The sequence below is a fragment of the Camellia sinensis genome, chromosome 1, assembly GCF_055761805.1.
Source record: "Camellia sinensis isolate YWXY chromosome 1, ASM5576180v1, whole genome shotgun sequence".
NCBI lineage: Eukaryota > Viridiplantae > Streptophyta > Magnoliopsida > Ericales > Theaceae > Camellia > Camellia sinensis.
This window is the reverse complement of record NC_138961.1, coordinates 17,447,687-17,464,531: the sequence shown is the minus strand read 5'-3', so window position 1 is coordinate 17,464,531 and position 16,845 is coordinate 17,447,687. Positions and strand designations below refer to the sequence as shown.

Here is a 16,845-nt window from a genome sequence, read left to right as displayed (position 1 = left end):
TTCACAAGGACAAGGCAAATGGTACTTTAAGTTCTCAAGAGGTTAAACATGGATGATGCAAAACCAATAAGCACTCTATTGGCTAGCCACTTCAGATTTACCAAAGAGCAGTCTCCGAAGACCGAAGAAGAGCAGGCTTATATGGAAAATGTTCCATATGCTTCAGCTATCTATAGTATAATGTATGCTATGGTTTGTACTAGACCAGACATTGCACATGCAGTGGGAGTGGTTAGTAGGTACATGAGTAATCCAGACAAACAGTATTAGGAGGCAGTGAAGTGGATCCTTAGATACTTGAGTGGTACAATAGACATGGCACTTTGTTTTAGATGAACCAGTATCGGGTTACATGGTTATGTTGATGCAGACTTGACTGGTGATATAGATAACAGAAAGAGTACTGCAGGTTATGTTTACACATTGGGTGGTACAGCAGTAAGTTGGATTTCACAGTTACAGAAGATTGTGGCCCTTTCTACAATAGAGGCTGAGTATGTTACTATTACTGAAGCTAGAAAGGAGATAACTTGGTTACAAAATTTCTTAGCAAAGTTAGGTAAGACACAAGAGATGAGTATTTTGCATAGGGGCAGTTAAAGTGTTATTCATCTTGTAAAGAATTCGGCTTTTCATTCTAGGAGGAAACACATTCAACTAGGATACCATTTCATTCGTTCACTTGTAAATGATAGAGTCTTGTCTCTTGAGAAGATCCAAGGCAGTAAGAATCCAACAGATATGTTGACCAAGACAGTCACCGTTGGCAAACTGAAGTTGTGTGCAACTTTAGTTGGTCTTCAAGATTGATGAAAAAAGATCGAGTTGTTGTGGCGTTCCTCTATGTGATGAAGATGATGGAGAGCTTGTGTTATTAGGTTCCAAGTGGGAGATTATTGGGTCAATGGACCTTGATAAGTACTGTTCACTCAAACATTAAGTTTTGGGTACTTTCGTAATTCCTATGTGCTTCCATGTAACCCTAATTCTGTACTTATAAATAGATGAGGGGGTGCATCTTTTAGGAAAAAAAAGAGAGCTGTATTTTTGTAATCATAGTGAAAACTGCAGCAACCATGGACGTAACCCTATTCTGGGGTGAACCACGTAAATCCTTGTGTTCTTATGTGTGTGACTTTTATTTGATTCATTAATTTCTTTCTTGTTTGTTATTTCGTGTCTTACCGATCTTGGTTAGGAAGGGTCAATTCCTATGTTCTATACCAATCAATTTCACTTCCATCAAACAAAAGCTCATATCAATAGAACTAGTAGAGCTCAACCTTCCATCATTCTCTAATCTTCCTCCTCACTACCACACAACCAATGGCCTCCCACCCCACCTCATGCCCATTCTCAAAACAGCCTTTGATATGTCAAAGGCTATCTTCTCCACCATTTTAGACACCATAAAACCAGACTTGCTCATCTATGATTTCCTCCAACCATGGGCACCCAAAGTGGCTTTGTCGCGCAACATTCCAGCAGTTATATTTCTCAGTGCTGGTGCCACCTCAACTTCTTACTTCATTCATCTCCAAAACAACCCAAGTTCTAAATTTCTATCTCCAACGATCTATATCAAAGACTACGAGCGAGTTAAGATCGATCGTCTCATTAACTCTATTGCAAATGATCTCAAAGATCAAGATAGATTCCACCAGTGCACCGAGCAATCGTCGAATATCGTGTCGATCAAGACTTGTAGAGCCATAGAGGAAAAATTTATTGATTATCTCCCATCTATAACCGAGAAAAGAATGGTCCCGGTGGGTCCACTTGTTCAGATACTAGTTGTCAATGATGACGATGAGAAACCAGAGATCATTCAATGGCTTGACAAGAAAGAACACTGCTCGACAGTGTTTGCTTCATTTGGGAGTGAGTACTTTTTGTCTAAAGAAGAGATGGAAGAGATAGCTCATGGGTTAGAGCTTAGCAATGTTAACTTCATATAGGTTGTTAGGTTTCCTATAGGAGAGAGAATTAGGGTTGAAGAAGCACTGCCTCAAGGGTTTCTTGAGAGGATGAAAAGAAAGAGGAAGAGTTGTGCAGGGGTGGCCCCAACAAGCAAAGATATTAGGACATGGAGGGATTAGAGGGTTTGTGAGTCACTGTGGATGGAGTTCAGTGATGGAGGGTATTGCGTTTGGGGTTCCGATCATAGCTATGCCTATGCATCTTGATCAGCCTCTGAATTGTAGGTTGGTGGAGGAGGTTGGTGTGGGTGTGGAGGTCAAGAGAAATGAAGATGGGAGGGTTAAGAGAGAAGAGGTGGCAAGAGTGATTAGAGAGGTGATGAAGGGGGAAAGTGGAGAGATTATAAGAAAGAAAGCAAAAGAATTGAGTGAGGAAATGAGAAAGAAGAGGAAAAGATGGACGGAGTAGTGGAAGAGCTTGTGGATTGAAATGGGAAGTGGCAGGAAGAGATGGACGGAGCAGTGGAAGAGCTTGTGGATTGAAATGGGAAGTAGCATTATAGTCAGTGGAACCTTGTAAACATGTTTTATTATAATGAAAGGTGTAATGTTTATACCTATTACCCACCTTTAGTGGCAAAAATGTTTATACCTATTACCCACCTTCAGTGGCAAAAAGTTTAATAAAAAAGGTGTAAATTACTCAACCAATTATTATTATTATTTTTTCTCTCTTTTCTTGAATGTCCTTCTCTTATTTTGTGTATGAAAAAAAAAAAATGAATCTATTGGTATTTGTGGACAGTAAATAATCAAGAAAAAAGTTTATATTTTTCTAATTCTTTTATGCAGAATATTTTATTGTAGTAGTTAAAAGGCATCATTTTTGGGCCTAACTAGTCAAATAAAGCTCCAAAAAAAGAAAAGAAAGAGAGACATCATTTTTGGGCCTGGTTATGATTTTTGAGTGAAAATACAATTTAAAGAAAGGAAAACTGTAATAAAAAACAATGTTGGGCGAGTGAAAATAATTTTAGTTTATTTGTGTCAAGTAATTTTGTCATCTATTTTTGATTGGTGTGGACACAAAAAAAAAAAATAAAATAAAATAAAAAATAAAAAAGAAGTTGTCATGTAAAAGTAGGAGTGTAAATCAACTGGCTTAATGATGAGTTAAGCTTCTACGATATAATAAGATTATGTGTTATTTCAAGTCTAATCCAACCTAACATCAAGCTTAATATGGTCATTTTAAATCTGGCTTTAAAAGAAATTTTACATATTGCAAGCTCACTATTTATATAAATTATTAATGAATTAATCCTTGAATAATTAATCATTTAACCAGATTTATATAAATTATTAATGAATTAATCCTTGAATAATTAATTGAATTTAGGCTATTAAAAAAATTCAATTATAAATTATTTTGAGTCTTTTAACCATTATTTCAATGTAAATCATTATTGAATAATTAATTGAATTTAGGCTATTAAAAAAATTCAATTATAAATTATTTTGAGTCTTTTAACCATTATTTCAATGTAAATCATTATTTAACTAAATAATATAAAATCATATATAAATTTTTGGGATAATTACAAAAAAGAAAAACCTAAAGTCAGAGCCTTTTAATAAAATAAATCCAGAGTTTTTAATTTTGTCAATTTAAACATTAAGTTTTTAATTTGTTTTTAATTTCAACCATGAGATAATTTTTTTTAGTAAAATCGATAAAAAAGAGCATTTTAGTTATTAAACTTAATATTGATATACATGAAATGTCTCAAATACATTTTTATTGAATTTAATGACTGAAATACAAATTTTTTCGATCGATTTTATTTAATGAAAATAAGTAAATAGTTTAAATTAAAAACAAATCAAAAATTTAGTATTTAAATTTACAAAATAAAAAAATCAGAATTTATTTTGTTATAAAAGTCAAAACCGAAGATTTTTTTATTTTTATTTATTTTTAAATTTTTCCTAATTTTTATTTTTAATAAATGGGCTATTTGAGCCCACAAAATAGGTAACCTCAAAGTCAAGCGAAGCGAGAGGGGGAGAGAGAGAGGGAAGAAGATGCATTACTGGGTTCGAGCTTCGTCTACGGATTTCAGTGGAACTCTTCCCCAACCTCGAAGGCAATTCTCTATCTCTCTCTCTGTTTCTCAATTCTTTTGTTAATCTTGGAAATCTATGTCACAGAGATTGTTCTGATTTGATTTTTCAGCGGCCACACAGCTGTGAATATTGGGAAATCGAAGATCGTAGTGTTCGGTGGACTTGTTGACAAGAAATTTCTCAGCGACATCACTGTTTATGATACCGGTATTCAATTTTCACTCTATCTATCTAACTATCTATCTATTTCAGATTCTTCTTCTACTTGGTTGTTTTTATATTCGTATATCTTGATTTGTGAGTATGTTCTTTACAGTCTAACAACCTTCTTATTTCCCATTGTAATTTCATGCCCTTATGGTGTGTTGTTGTTGCTCTTTGATCATACATACGAACACATACATAACCCCTCAGGGATACAACTTTTTCCTTCTTTGGCTGTTGCTGGGCATTAAATTCTTTGTTGAGCAGTTATTCTCTTTATGTTTTTTAATGTTATAATGTTTAGTGTTTATGTTTTTGTTCGATATTGGTATTTGAAATTTGGATTTTGTTGCATGTTTTCCCATTTCTTTATGGATAATATCTGGAATGTTGGATGCATCATGTTTTTTAGAATTACTGAGATTTTTATTTTTTTTTATTTTTTTTTTATTTTTCATGTTATATAGTTTTAGAAAGAAATATCCTACCCTAGCATTCGCGTTGCTTCAATGAAGCCATTGCGTTTGTCTTTTAGCCTCGCACTTAGGGTTTGTTTGTGAATTTGGTTTTTTAGTAGCTTTTTACATAAAAGTAGAGATAATGGACTGATTTTGTTGCGGCTTTTTGACTTTTTGGCTAAAACACTAACTTCCCAAACAACTCCTTAGGCCTCGGGGGCCTTGTTGCCTCAGATCAATTTTCACCTTAAAAACACACTAATTTTGGAAGTCCAACTCTTTAATCCTTTTGGAACTAGAGTTATTTTAAGACTATTTAAAGCTATGTAACTATCTTAATTTGATAAAGAAAATTTTCAGAATTTCTGGAACCTTTTTGAGAATGTGTGATGCAACCTTAATGCTAGATCTCTAATGCCTACTGAATTCTAGGTGTGATGCACGGATTCTTCTTCTTTCTTCTCCTCTTTCCCTTTTCTCTTCATTTTATGCAGTTTAGCCTTTAAGGCACTCACAATCAGATTTGAATAACCTTTCTTTTAATCTTACCTCTGTTGGTCAAGTGTATCTATCCCCATTCAATTTGATTTTTTTTTTTTGATAAATAAAATAATGTTAAAAATTCAATTTGATTTATTAGACGAAGTATGTCTACTTTATAGCTTAAAGCAAAGCCTATGGCCTCTATACCCCGCAAGAAGATTGTTTGGTGTAAAGTGAGTTGTCCTTGGTAATGTATAGAGTTTTAGTTTATATAGAGTTAATGTACTACTTCTGATTACATTTGTTCTTTATTTTGAGAGTTAAGGTTATTTTGGTAGTTTTACAGTTGTGGACATGGATTTTAGTTGTTGTCCATCAGTTGTTATATGAGTCAAGCAACTTCTGGCAATTCAATATACCTTGCATCAAGATATTGTTGAATCATGTCCATCCCTCTCAGCACTATTGTTGTGTGATCATGACTTTTGAAAATGTACTTGTGAATATATTTGACACATCTCATTCCTACACCACATTAATTTTCACATTTATATGACAGTGGAACTATTTAGAAAGATATACATTGTACCACATCCCTATTATCAACTTCTACATGAATTGCTACTAAAGTTGATATGTGTAATAAAAAAAGGCAGACCCTCCTATCTAGCTCCCTAGTGGGTAGGGGCTACTATGCTCGTACCCAGATACGTTTTCCATGCACTAATTACTCACTCCTACCATTTTGTCTATTCATTACCTTGAAAATAATGCCTTCAAGAAAAAATTGTTACTTGTAAAAATAGTACTTATTGTTCTCCACTCATCCCTATGGTGCTAGCACTCACCTGCATAGCACATACATTGGTAAGCTCACTCACATTTGAAATGTCAGCCAGCTCTTGCTCAGCTACACAGGTTGCTCCTTGGAATTTAGGTTTCGGACAGACTGCAATAAAACTATCATTGATTGGAAGTTATGTTATTTTTTCTCACATGCTGACACGCAGAACAATTGATTTAAAAGTTGTCCACAGGTTCTCAATTTGTGCTTTTTGTTGAATGTTTCAGACAACAAATTATGGTATCAGCCAGAGTGCACTGGCAGTGGAACCGATGGGGAGGTGGGACCTAGCCCACGAGCGTTTCACATTGCTGTTGCAATTGATTGCAACATGTTTATTTTTGGTGGGCGTTCTGGTAGTAAAAGGTCTGTACACATCCACTACATATTTGTGTCTTTGCAAATCTATGTTACATTGGTAATATTACATGCATGTTATTGATGATAATGCTGTCCTTCAGGTTGGGTGACTTTTGGGTCCTAGATACTGGTAAGAAACTACGATGCATTAACAAAAATACATGTAATAATAAACAAGTGTTATTAACTTATATATGGATAATGTTTGTTTCATCTCCTGGTACTGTTTTGTTGAGGAATAATTAGTTTATATCTGTTCCAGATATATGGCAATGGTCAGAGCTTACTAGTTTTGGTGACTTGCCTTCACCACGGGATTTTGCTGCCGCTTCAGCTATTGGAAACCGTAAGATTGTTATGTGGGTATTGATAGATTTTGCGGATTTGATCAATTTTTTGATATGGGTTTGTGTCCACCTTGCGATTAAAAGGGCATCAATCTAATGTAGGTATGGAGGGTGGGATGGTAAAAAATGGTTGTCAGATGTCTATGTCTTGGACACAAGTAAGTTCTCCCCAGTGATTTATTTGTTTATTTAATGTCTTACACATGTAATTTCTTTATCTTTCTGTTTAATCTTTTCTTTTATTCCAAACAGTATCACTTGAGTGGATGGAGCTATCAGTTTCTGGGTCATTGCCACCACCTAGATGTGGCCACACAGCTACTATGGTTGAGAAAAGGTTGCTGGTCTATGGTGGGAGAGGTGAGATAATCCCTTCCTTCCTTCCTGATTGTTGCTTGCATCCATCTATTTGGTCTTCAATTGACACGGCAGTTTTTTCAACTTATGTAGGAGGTGGAGGGCCCATCATGGGTGATTTATGGGCTTTGAAAGGTCTTATTGAAGAAGGTGTTGTGTTACTTAACCGTCTTTTCTTCTAATTATAAATTCATTTTTAGTCTATTTCCGTTTCAAGCTACTGCACGTGGGATATATTCTGTGTTTCATCCCATAGTTTTTGCTTCATGCTATGTTTTTAAAAGTTCTCTTCCTTCTCTTCCTTCTCTGTTATTCTATGCTTATTGCATGTCATGCCTTGATAAATTATGAAGTTACTTCTTTTTTCAATGGAATTTAACATGATATCATCATTTCTATTCAAGAGGCGTGACACACTCATGTCAACAATAATGTGATTGAAAGCAAGTGAATTGTGCGACTAGCGCATCTTCTATGGTCTTCTTTATTATTTGAATCTAATTAGAAGCTATAGTAATGATTCCAAGTCAAGGATTAAAGATTACCTTTAAATTGTCATCACCTCAATGCAGTTGATTGTAAAGGTAAAGTTCCATTTTCATGGACAAGTTTGTTACATGATGTTGACTGCCTCAATGAAAAAATGATCGTAAGAGATTGAATTGGAGGCATTTCATGATTATTGAACTGATCCTGGCAGCTGTCGTGTGAAATTCCATTTCTTTACTGGCCTCATTCTTCATGACAGATTTGTGCCGTCCCATATACAAAATCACAATGGTCCCATCAGATTTTCATGTTGTCTGATTTGTGAGTCCCTATGAAGGGTATAAGGATATGAGTAGAACACCTTATCAAAAATAAAAAATAAAAAATAAAGGGGTAGACATAGCACACAATGACGTTGGGCCTTATATGTACCTATCAACCGGGGGCAACAGATGCATGAAGAAAATAGTCCTCCTTTAGATGTATGAGTTACTTGGATCAGATCAGTTATTTTTACCAAATCCTTTCATGCCTCTTTTATCTTTTCAATATAAAGTTTAAATAATGTCTGATATTTAGTTACATCTGATCTATGTCTATCTTCTATTCTATCTGGATGACACATTTCTATTGTTTTTATTGTCTGTTTGCCTGTTGCATATATCCGACAAAATTCTTTTCAGTTGTCAGTGTGTCTATCTCTTTCTATGTATGTGTTTTTTTTATTAACTTATTGTTTCATATTTGTTAATGTTCTAGTGTCAGCTAGATAGCTTTGGGTTGTTTTATCTTCGAAAAGAAAATCTTGTGCACCTTTGTATTCTTTTTGTTGCCTTCTTGTTGTGTCTTTGTTGAATTATGTTTAATGTTTGTTGGGTAAGGAAGAAAATGAAACTCCCGGATGGACCAATTTGAAGCTTCCTGGTCAAGCGCCTTCTCCTTGCTGTGGTCATACTGTAACGTCTGGAGGGCACCATGTAACTTTCTCTATTATAACCCTTTTCTTTTCACTATGATGTGTCATTTTACTTGCTAATTCTCCAAGTGTAAAATAACTTGATATTGGTGTTGTACGCATTGCTGGCAACATTTGAAACATCAATAGCAGTAGGAATCTTGCTTTTTGTTTATTTTATTTTTCTTATCTTATAATGGTCCAAAAAATGTGGTATTTTATTATACACATTGTCATGTCTACTGGTCTTCTAGTTCACTTCATCATATTCACTTCTACTCAAGGTTCTGAAAAGCGGTTGCGGTCGCCGTAACGGTGGCGGTGACGCGGTTGCGGTTGCGGTTGCGGGGTGTAAAGGCCGTAGTGTAACGGTTGCGGTAACCGGAACCGTGAATTTTTTTATTTTTCGCACAATTTAAAAAAAATTTACCGATACGCATATTTTTTTTTTCCATGATCATATTTATTGGGTTAAAAATAAATATTGATCAATTTTTGTAAATTTTTAAGTATGATCCAATATATTTCATATTTTTAAATCATTATAAATTGAGTTTTTTACATTTTATTTTAATAATTAATAACTTTATATTATACAAAAAATCAATTACTAACTATTATATATAAGATAAACAATGACAAAAATAAGAGAATAAATAAGAGCCTAAATATATATATACATATTTTAACCAAACTAAATAGATAATGACCACACTTATTATTATTATTATTATTATTTTCAAACAATATATAGATAGACACACACAAACAAAATGGTTTAGTGATAGCAGCTAAATAGAATAGCATAGGTCTTACAGTTTCAACAAATCAATAACATGTTCTTCATCTTCCCTCTTCTCTCTCTCTATCTCTTGCTCCTCCATTTTCTCTCATTGTCTTCCCTCTTCTCTCTATCCCTCTTCCTCTATTTTCAGCTTTTTTTGTGTGTTTTTTCGAAAGAAACAGTTTGAAACCGTTACGTAACGGTGCGTAACAGGCCGTTACGACACCGTTACGATCGCTATGGCAGCCGCTACGGCCGACATACCTGTGAATCTCAATCACACTGCAAAAGCGGCCGTAACGGGTGGCGGTAAACGCCAAAACCGTTACGTAACGGTTGCGGCCGCTTTTTAAAACCTTGCTTCTACTTCATAGACTCAGATGTTTTTTAACTTGTATTGTTTTGTCTTAGAGAAGTATCATGTAATGAATTAACAACGGGTTTCAGTGGGGCAGTTAGCGAAATTTAAATAAATTAAATTGATTACAGGTTTACAAATGACCATACTAAAGCAGTGAGCTAGACTCAAATCTGCATCAAGCAGCATGAAGTCAGGAAAAAAAAAAAAAAACCTCAAGAATGGAAGCAGTCATTATAATACAGCCAAGTTTGATTTGCTTGTAATTTCGAATCTAGGTTACTGTATGAGTCTTTGTTCCTAATTGGTGATAGTTCCACTGTAATTATATTGAACTACAGTTGGTTATAGACCATATCCATTATGTTTGCAGTTCTAAACTTGGAAATTCGACCTTAATGGTGGTCTTGCAAGAATGTTCTGGTGATTACAGTTATGTTGGTTGGTAGCAGTTGAATTCAGTAGTTAACAATTTTGATTCTTCCTGTGGCCCAATGAGAGCTGATGATCTCCTTTGAGATGAGACCACTGCCTCTATGGTTAATCAATAAGACATAATGAGGTATAATCGTGTAGCTTCTTTTTTGGATGCTCTTGAAACTGTTTTTGGATTTGTAGAGAGATTGTGGAGATTGGCCCCTTTACCCAATATTTCTGGTGAATGCAGTTGAAATAGCAACTTCTCTATAAATTATAAGCCCTTACAGATTTATTTATTGTTCTTGGCAACTTGGAGAGAGGGGGAAGGTTTGTTTAAAGAAAACTAAGTAAATTTTGTTCACACATAGATGCATGTGTCACCATTTGTATGCTGTGACAAATTATTACTTGTCACTATTTAATCTTTCTTTCTTTTTTTTTTCTTTTTTCTTTTTATTTTTATTATCTTCTCACTTCTAGCAACTGGTACCCAGCTCAGTAGATTTTTTTTTTCCCTTTCAGTTACTGTTGTTATTATTATTCTCATTATTTTTGCAGCTCTTGTTATTTGGAGGGCATGGGACTGGTGGTTGGTTGAGTCGTTATGACATTTATTACAATGACTGTGTTGTCTTAGACAGAGGTGAGTGCTCCTATTGTACATAGTTGGGATCAAAAGTTTTTGTTCATGAAAGTTGTGTTGAAGATGAAAAGTTTTAAGTGATACAACTTGAAGGAAACTAACAAGTAACAACAATTTTTTCCTTCTGATTGTTTAGTTTCTCCAATGGGTAATCAGAAGAAGCCGTGTAAAACAGTCCAAACACACTTTTAACCTGAATATTGAACGGTCTAAAGTCTAAACACAATTTAACATGATTATGGAAACAGTCCAAACATGTTAGATTTGTAAAAACAGCTGAAACATCTTGGTTTGTTGAGTCGAACTGCACCATGTGGAGGCAGTGCAAACAATCTTTGACCTAAATATGCAGTTGGAAAATTATAATAGTGCATGCCATAATTGTTTTTTGGTTACAGTGTAAGAATGCCCATGCCTGCAACATGGCTTTATGGAAAGCTTATAATGGAACTGAAAACATGATATGTTATTTTCTCCTCCGTAACTAGGACTGGAACCCCCTTTAAATTAGATATTAACATGGCATTAGATGTTAAGTCTTATTTAGCTTTCATATAGTTGCAGTAAATGTTGGTTTAAACTTCGTTATGTTGCTTTGGTTGTATTTAGTTTCTGTGCAGTGGAAGCGCCTACCAACAAGCAATGAACCCCCTCCTGCACGAGCATACCATTCTATGACATATATTGGCTCACGATATCTGTTATTTGGTGGCTTTGATGGCAAAACAACATTTGGTGATCTGTGGTGGTTGGTTCCTGAAGGTACCTTGCTTTCAACTAGTATGCTAGTATGTTTTTAGTTGTTAAAATTTCTACTGGAGCTCAATACTAGTGTAATTATCTGAAAAGATAAAAGGTTTTATTGAGGGTGCTTCAATCCATTCCTTGTATACTAAGAAGCATTGACACTTCTAAAAAGGTAGCATGTCGTGTTCAACACAACACAACACTCAACACATTATAAGTTTGAATATAATAACTTAGAATTCAATTATAAAAGAAAAACAATGTAAATTTAAACCTATTCTTCTCCTTTTAACTTTAAAAATTATTATTTTTGTCTTAAATATTTATGTATATTACGTATAATAATTACTTATCATTATATATGACATATAATAAATATATAAAATTATATATTTTGCACATGTTCCCCGTGTGTCATGTCATATATTTTTCGAAATTTGCATGTCGGCGTATCTATATCATGCCCATGCTTCTTAGATGGTATACTTATTATGTTTCAATGTTTGGGCATTGCTAACATGTGATGTGGCATTTGTCATATGCATGATGATTCATGATATCCGTAGAACCTTGGAAAATGTCAAATCAATTAGAATGGATGTTGATGTTTCAAGTGTCTTATGGAGCTTTTGGTTTTGATTCATGTCACCTCTTTTATCATTTTGAACATAGAATATCTAGTGTTTGAGGCAGGTCCTGTTATGAATTGACTGACTTTCATCTTTAAATTCTTTCAAAGTGAAAATATAGAAGAGAGAAGGCTTCAAATGTGAGTTTGTTGAAGGGAATGAGAGGTGAATGGATCGGATGGTGGAATGGATGCTTAAAATGGAAAATGTAGAGCAATGCCATGAAAGGAACAATTTTGAGAAAACAAGTAGATGGTGCCAGAAATTTTCATTTCCCAATTGATGTATCCAAGACATTGCATGCATATGTATTTATTTTATTGTACTTTATTTTGAGGTTTCCTGTGGAGTTTACTTCAAATCTAAAAACTGGTTATTTTTTCTTGATATGTAGAGGATCCTATTGCAAAACGGTCACCGGCATCACCACAAAGAAACGTTCTTGAAAAAAAGGATGTTGCAATGGCAAATGATGCCCTCCAAACTGCAGTCAAGGTAATGTTGTAAAAAAGTTTACGGGACCCTACATTTGTTCTTGTTTTGTTCTTTTGGTACTGCATCAATGAGTTGGTCAAGTTTTCGATTGGCTGGTGGAAATCCTATTTAAAGGCTCATTCCAGGGTATTCTTGTATCCATTCCGTACCTCTTGAAGAGGATTCAATGACCATTCCAATATTTTGTGGGATTGGGTATGCGGTCGGTTTGGCCAACCAAATGAGGAAGCTGGGATAGGAGTTCCATTACAGTGCATTCCCATGTATGAAATGTAGGAACTTAATTTGTGATGATTTTGCTTACATGATTTTGACACGACTTTATTATATCTTTCCAGACTACTTTTATCATTTTATAAGAAAATATGTAAATTGTTCTCTGTATCTTCTACAGGAAAGCGGAATGAAAGAATCTGCAGTCTCAGAGTTACAGAAAAGGTTAGAAATTTCTGTCTCACTTTCTAGCCCCGAGATTCAAATCATAGAAGAATTGGAAGACAAAGAATTTCTTGAACTAGCATCACGGTTGATTGGAGAAAATGTTGCTGGCAATGAGCAGATTTCGCATAGTCTGGTAAGTTTTGTGTATTGTGTAATGTACCTGCCTCTTCTACAACTAATTGCACCCTATGTGGTGATATAAAGGCAGCTGAGGCAGTTCGTGACCATTGGAGAAAATCCACTCCACAGTCAATACAACTGAAGGAGCTCAGCCCCCTACTTCGTGACTACCAACGCTTGATTGCACGCCATCATACGTAAGGATGAACTTTTATGCATCATTACTTTTCTTTTTTCCATTTTTTTTTTTTTGATCAGCAAGAATGAATTCATGGAGGTTTGGTGATCAGTACCATACCCTACTAGTCAAATCAATTTACCTTCTGGGGATCAGCTCAGTCCCAAATAACATGTTTTCGGACAAGTTCAATGCCTGTAAAATTGTCCTTGAAGTGAGGCATAAATAGTTTGGTTTTGACTAGCTTGTGAACGCAACTATAGGGAAAAGGAAAAAAATTCACAATAACAACTGCATACTACAGATAAACAAAAACCATCAGAATGGTATATCTTTCCACCTCCAAAGGCAGAGGTGCAAAGCGTACTGTACTTACCAGAAAGAAGTATGAAGCTCCGCACGAATAGGGCTATAGCAAAATCAATTGGGTTGATCATGTCAATCAGTTTCTTAATTCAAGCTTACTTGACCATTGTTTATACCTGTCTGCTGTCCCCATTTTTAGTCGGTGCAATTCACATCAATTGGAACTATGGTAATGTATATGATTTCCATAGTTCTTCAACCACAAACTGTGTCTGTGTTTGACACGGGCTTCTAATAGTAATGATAGTAATAAAAGAGAGGAAATTTGCAGCACTGTCATAAGGTCTCTCCAGGAAGATCATCCTCTTACCTGTTTCTCATAAATTTTGTTGGTTTACTAAACTATGAACTTGAACTTGTTTATGGTTTTATTTTTCATTCGGCAGCTAAAATTAATAGTTTTGTTTACTGCGTCATCATGACTGTGGCAGAATGAAGGTTGGCTCCAATTTACAATTGGGTGAAGTTGATTTTCCGGGAGAGGAGGCATATCGTTTCTACCATATAAGAAAAGCTTCTCAGGTACAAGTCATGTATGTCTCTTTAGAGTTTTTCAGTTTTTGCTTTAAGATGATTTCTTGTTTATATTATGAAGTTAATGCATGTTATGTGGAAACTCTCTTCCTCTCTCTGATTAAACTACAAGAATATGTGAAGGTAACTTGCACTAGAGAAACATAAAAATCTTAAATTGGAGTGCAAACAATGACAGTCCAGTTTAGCCTTCTGCATAGATCACTTATGGTTAGTATTTTGTCAACTTATGTGAATGCACTTGCTAAAACTAGTATTAAAAGATGTCAGTACTCAAAAGGTGTTCAGTTTGGAATTATAGCCCTACAAAAATATCTTTTTAATTGCTCTTTGCAGAAGAGTAGTCACAGTTCCATAAACATTATGGGAAAAAAAAAAAGAAAAAAAAAGCCATACCCTTGGTATAAATTATCTTTGCTTGGATTATAGAAAAGGAAAATTTGCCCAGAAGTCCTCCGATATAGTTTTGTAGTGATAAAAGGACAACTAAATGTTTTTTTTTGTGTATAAAGCTCTTAAACATTGATTTCTCATGCATTAAGGACATATAAAGCACACGCCTCTTTTTATTAGACAATTTTGCCCAATATATCTTCTCTCAGCTCTCTTTCCATGCATGTATGTACTTGTGTCTATATATATGTATCATCCTTGTTTTTCAAAGTTGTCTCACACACGGAACCAAAATTAAGCCATGTGCTGCCTTTAACCTGATGCTGATTTGCTTCTCTTGAACTCCAATACTAGCAAAGTTTGGATCATGGGTATCTCTTTTTTTTGTTTCCAGTCAGTGCCATGATTGATAGCAAATTAGCTATGGCTCCATGTCAAAAAGGTAACGAATGCTGGGTTTACTTGAATAGGAAAGGAAATAGTAAAATATTTGCAGGTTAATCATATGGTACCATGGATTTGTTTGGAAATTGTGAATATGGTATATGATGTGATTGGAAAAATTATTAAATAGTTTTAGAGTATCATTGCCTACTTGGTGCTCCCAGCCAATGGGAAACCGTAACTCGCACTATTTGGGTCATTCTTTATCTCTCAATTACCTAACAAATGTGAGTCACTATGTTCCAATTGTAAGATTTTTCGCTACACTATTAGTTTAGATCACTACATAGACAATCCCCCATCGTGTTCCGGAAGTAACCCAAAAAACATACAGTAAAATTTGGGTGTAATTGTATTTATAGACAATAAAATTTTATTGTGTATTTGTTTAACAAAAATAATTTAGTATTTCACTATTTTGATTTTTTTTTTTTGTACATTAATATTTCTATTGGTGATATTGATTGTGGTATTTAGTGATGGTGATAGAATTTTACTGTTTAAATGTTAAGAGTGTATAGTAAATTTTACTGTTAACGTGGTAAAATTTTACTGAATTTTTTTTTTTATATATAATTTCATAACTAATATGAATCTTATTTGATAGATCTTTGACGATTTAATTTCATAAAAATTAGATATCTACATAAAAAAGAGTTTTAGAATGTAAAATAAGAAGAGGCAATTTCATCAGCATGTGCACGCCTTAGTCCAAAAGCAGTTGCGTATGTCCTGTTTGCAAGAAAGTGTTGTGCTGAGGGAATTGTTATAGAAAACTATCATGGGAGCTTCTTTTATTTTTTTGTGAAAACTGATTACTATCATATTCATGTTGTTAATATGGTATTTTTCCAGATAATTATTATCTAAATTCACTCAATTTAAGGATCAGTGTTCATGCCATCTGGCTAAGACAAAAATGGTGCGCTAATGAACCTCAGAAATTAGCAAAGGGGTTAATATCTGTTGCGTGTTAGTTAAACTGTTATTAAGATTAGCTTTTGGCTATGCTATGATACATGAACACTACGACTACATGAATCCCTGTAGATTGTATTTTTCTGACTTCTTTTAAAGTTTCTATCCTAGGAAGTTTAGAGCCTGAAAATGTTACTTCCACACACTGAACCACTGTACATTATTCTTTGTATAATCCCTTTTAATTAAAAAAAATCCTTTTTTTTTTTTTTTTTTTTCTTGTGCGTGCCGCCGGTATATTATTTATTTTCTGGTCGCCTTCTGCTTTCCTCATTTTGATTACATTTTTGTGACTTTCAGTTGCGTATCGATGATATCCCGAAACTGTTGGCAGAGTACAAGCAGGTTCAATCTGATTAAAGAACGACCTAGGGATCTTTTGTAAGGACAGTTACTGATTAAACAAGAATCTAGGTCATGGGTGGAGCTATACGTAAAGTAGTGGGTTCAATTCATCCCACTCTAACATTTTTTTTTTTTTTTTGACTTATGTAGCATCATATAAAATTTTTGAGAGGTTTTTATAAATTGACTCCATTAAAATTGTTAAAAAAAAAATAGATATATCTACCCAAAAAAAAAAAATGTTTAAAAAATAATTATTTCTATGCTTTTTTTATTTTTATATTATTTTATGTTTAGCACATATAATTATTAATGGTTGAATATGAATATGAATATGAATGTGAATGTGAATGTGAATGTGAATGAGACTTATATAGATATTATTACTGTAAATAATTATATATGTTACCCATTAGATAGTAAATAA

At 34.1% G+C, this 16,845-nt stretch overlaps 1 protein-coding gene across 7 annotated transcripts; it reads left to right on the top strand.

Annotated features, from left to right (window-relative positions):
- Positions 1-3,930: 3,930 nt before the first annotated feature.
- On the top strand, positions 3,931-16,775 carry LOC114273829 (Galactose oxidase/kelch repeat superfamily protein). Of its 7 annotated transcripts, none has more exons than XR_014331203.1 (17): positions 3,931-4,066; positions 4,156-4,253; positions 6,263-6,401; positions 6,497-6,525; positions 6,658-6,754; positions 6,845-6,900; positions 6,995-7,102; positions 7,193-7,249; positions 8,474-8,565; positions 10,664-10,748; positions 11,358-11,510; positions 12,519-12,619; positions 13,014-13,193; positions 13,269-13,377; positions 14,156-14,246; positions 15,046-15,093; positions 16,374-16,434. XR_014331203.1 is itself a non-coding variant. In XM_082872346.1 (17 exons), exons 1-16 carry the CDS (start codon positions 4,005-4,007, stop codon positions 15,055-15,057), a joined length of 1,473 nt encoding a protein of 490 aa, XP_082728472.1. In that variant the 5' UTR covers positions 3,931-4,004; the 3' UTR covers positions 15,058-15,093; positions 16,374-16,434. The 7 variants fall into 7 exon arrangements, 4 of the variants coding, with proteins under 4 accessions (XP_082728472.1, XP_028071446.2, XP_028071444.2 ...); XM_082872346.1 differs by having other exon boundaries at positions 13,265-13,377; XM_028215645.2 differs by having other exon boundaries at positions 13,265-13,377; positions 14,156-14,257.
- The last annotated feature ends 70 nt before the right edge of the window (positions 16,776-16,845 follow it).

Excerpts from the sequence above, each read along its gene's own strand:
- LOC114273829 (XM_028215643.2), top strand. The coding sequence starts at position 4,005 with ATGCATTACTGGGTTCGAGCTTCGTCTACGGATTTCAGTGGAACTCTT. Across the intron at positions 6,526-6,657 it reads CTTTTGGGTCCTAGATACTG|ATATATGGCAATGGTCAGAG; the intron begins GTAAGAAACTAC and ends TATCTGTTCCAG. Across the intron at positions 6,755-6,844 it reads GGAAACCGTAAGATTGTTAT|GTATGGAGGGTGGGATGGTA; the intron begins GTGGGTATTGAT and ends AATCTAATGTAG.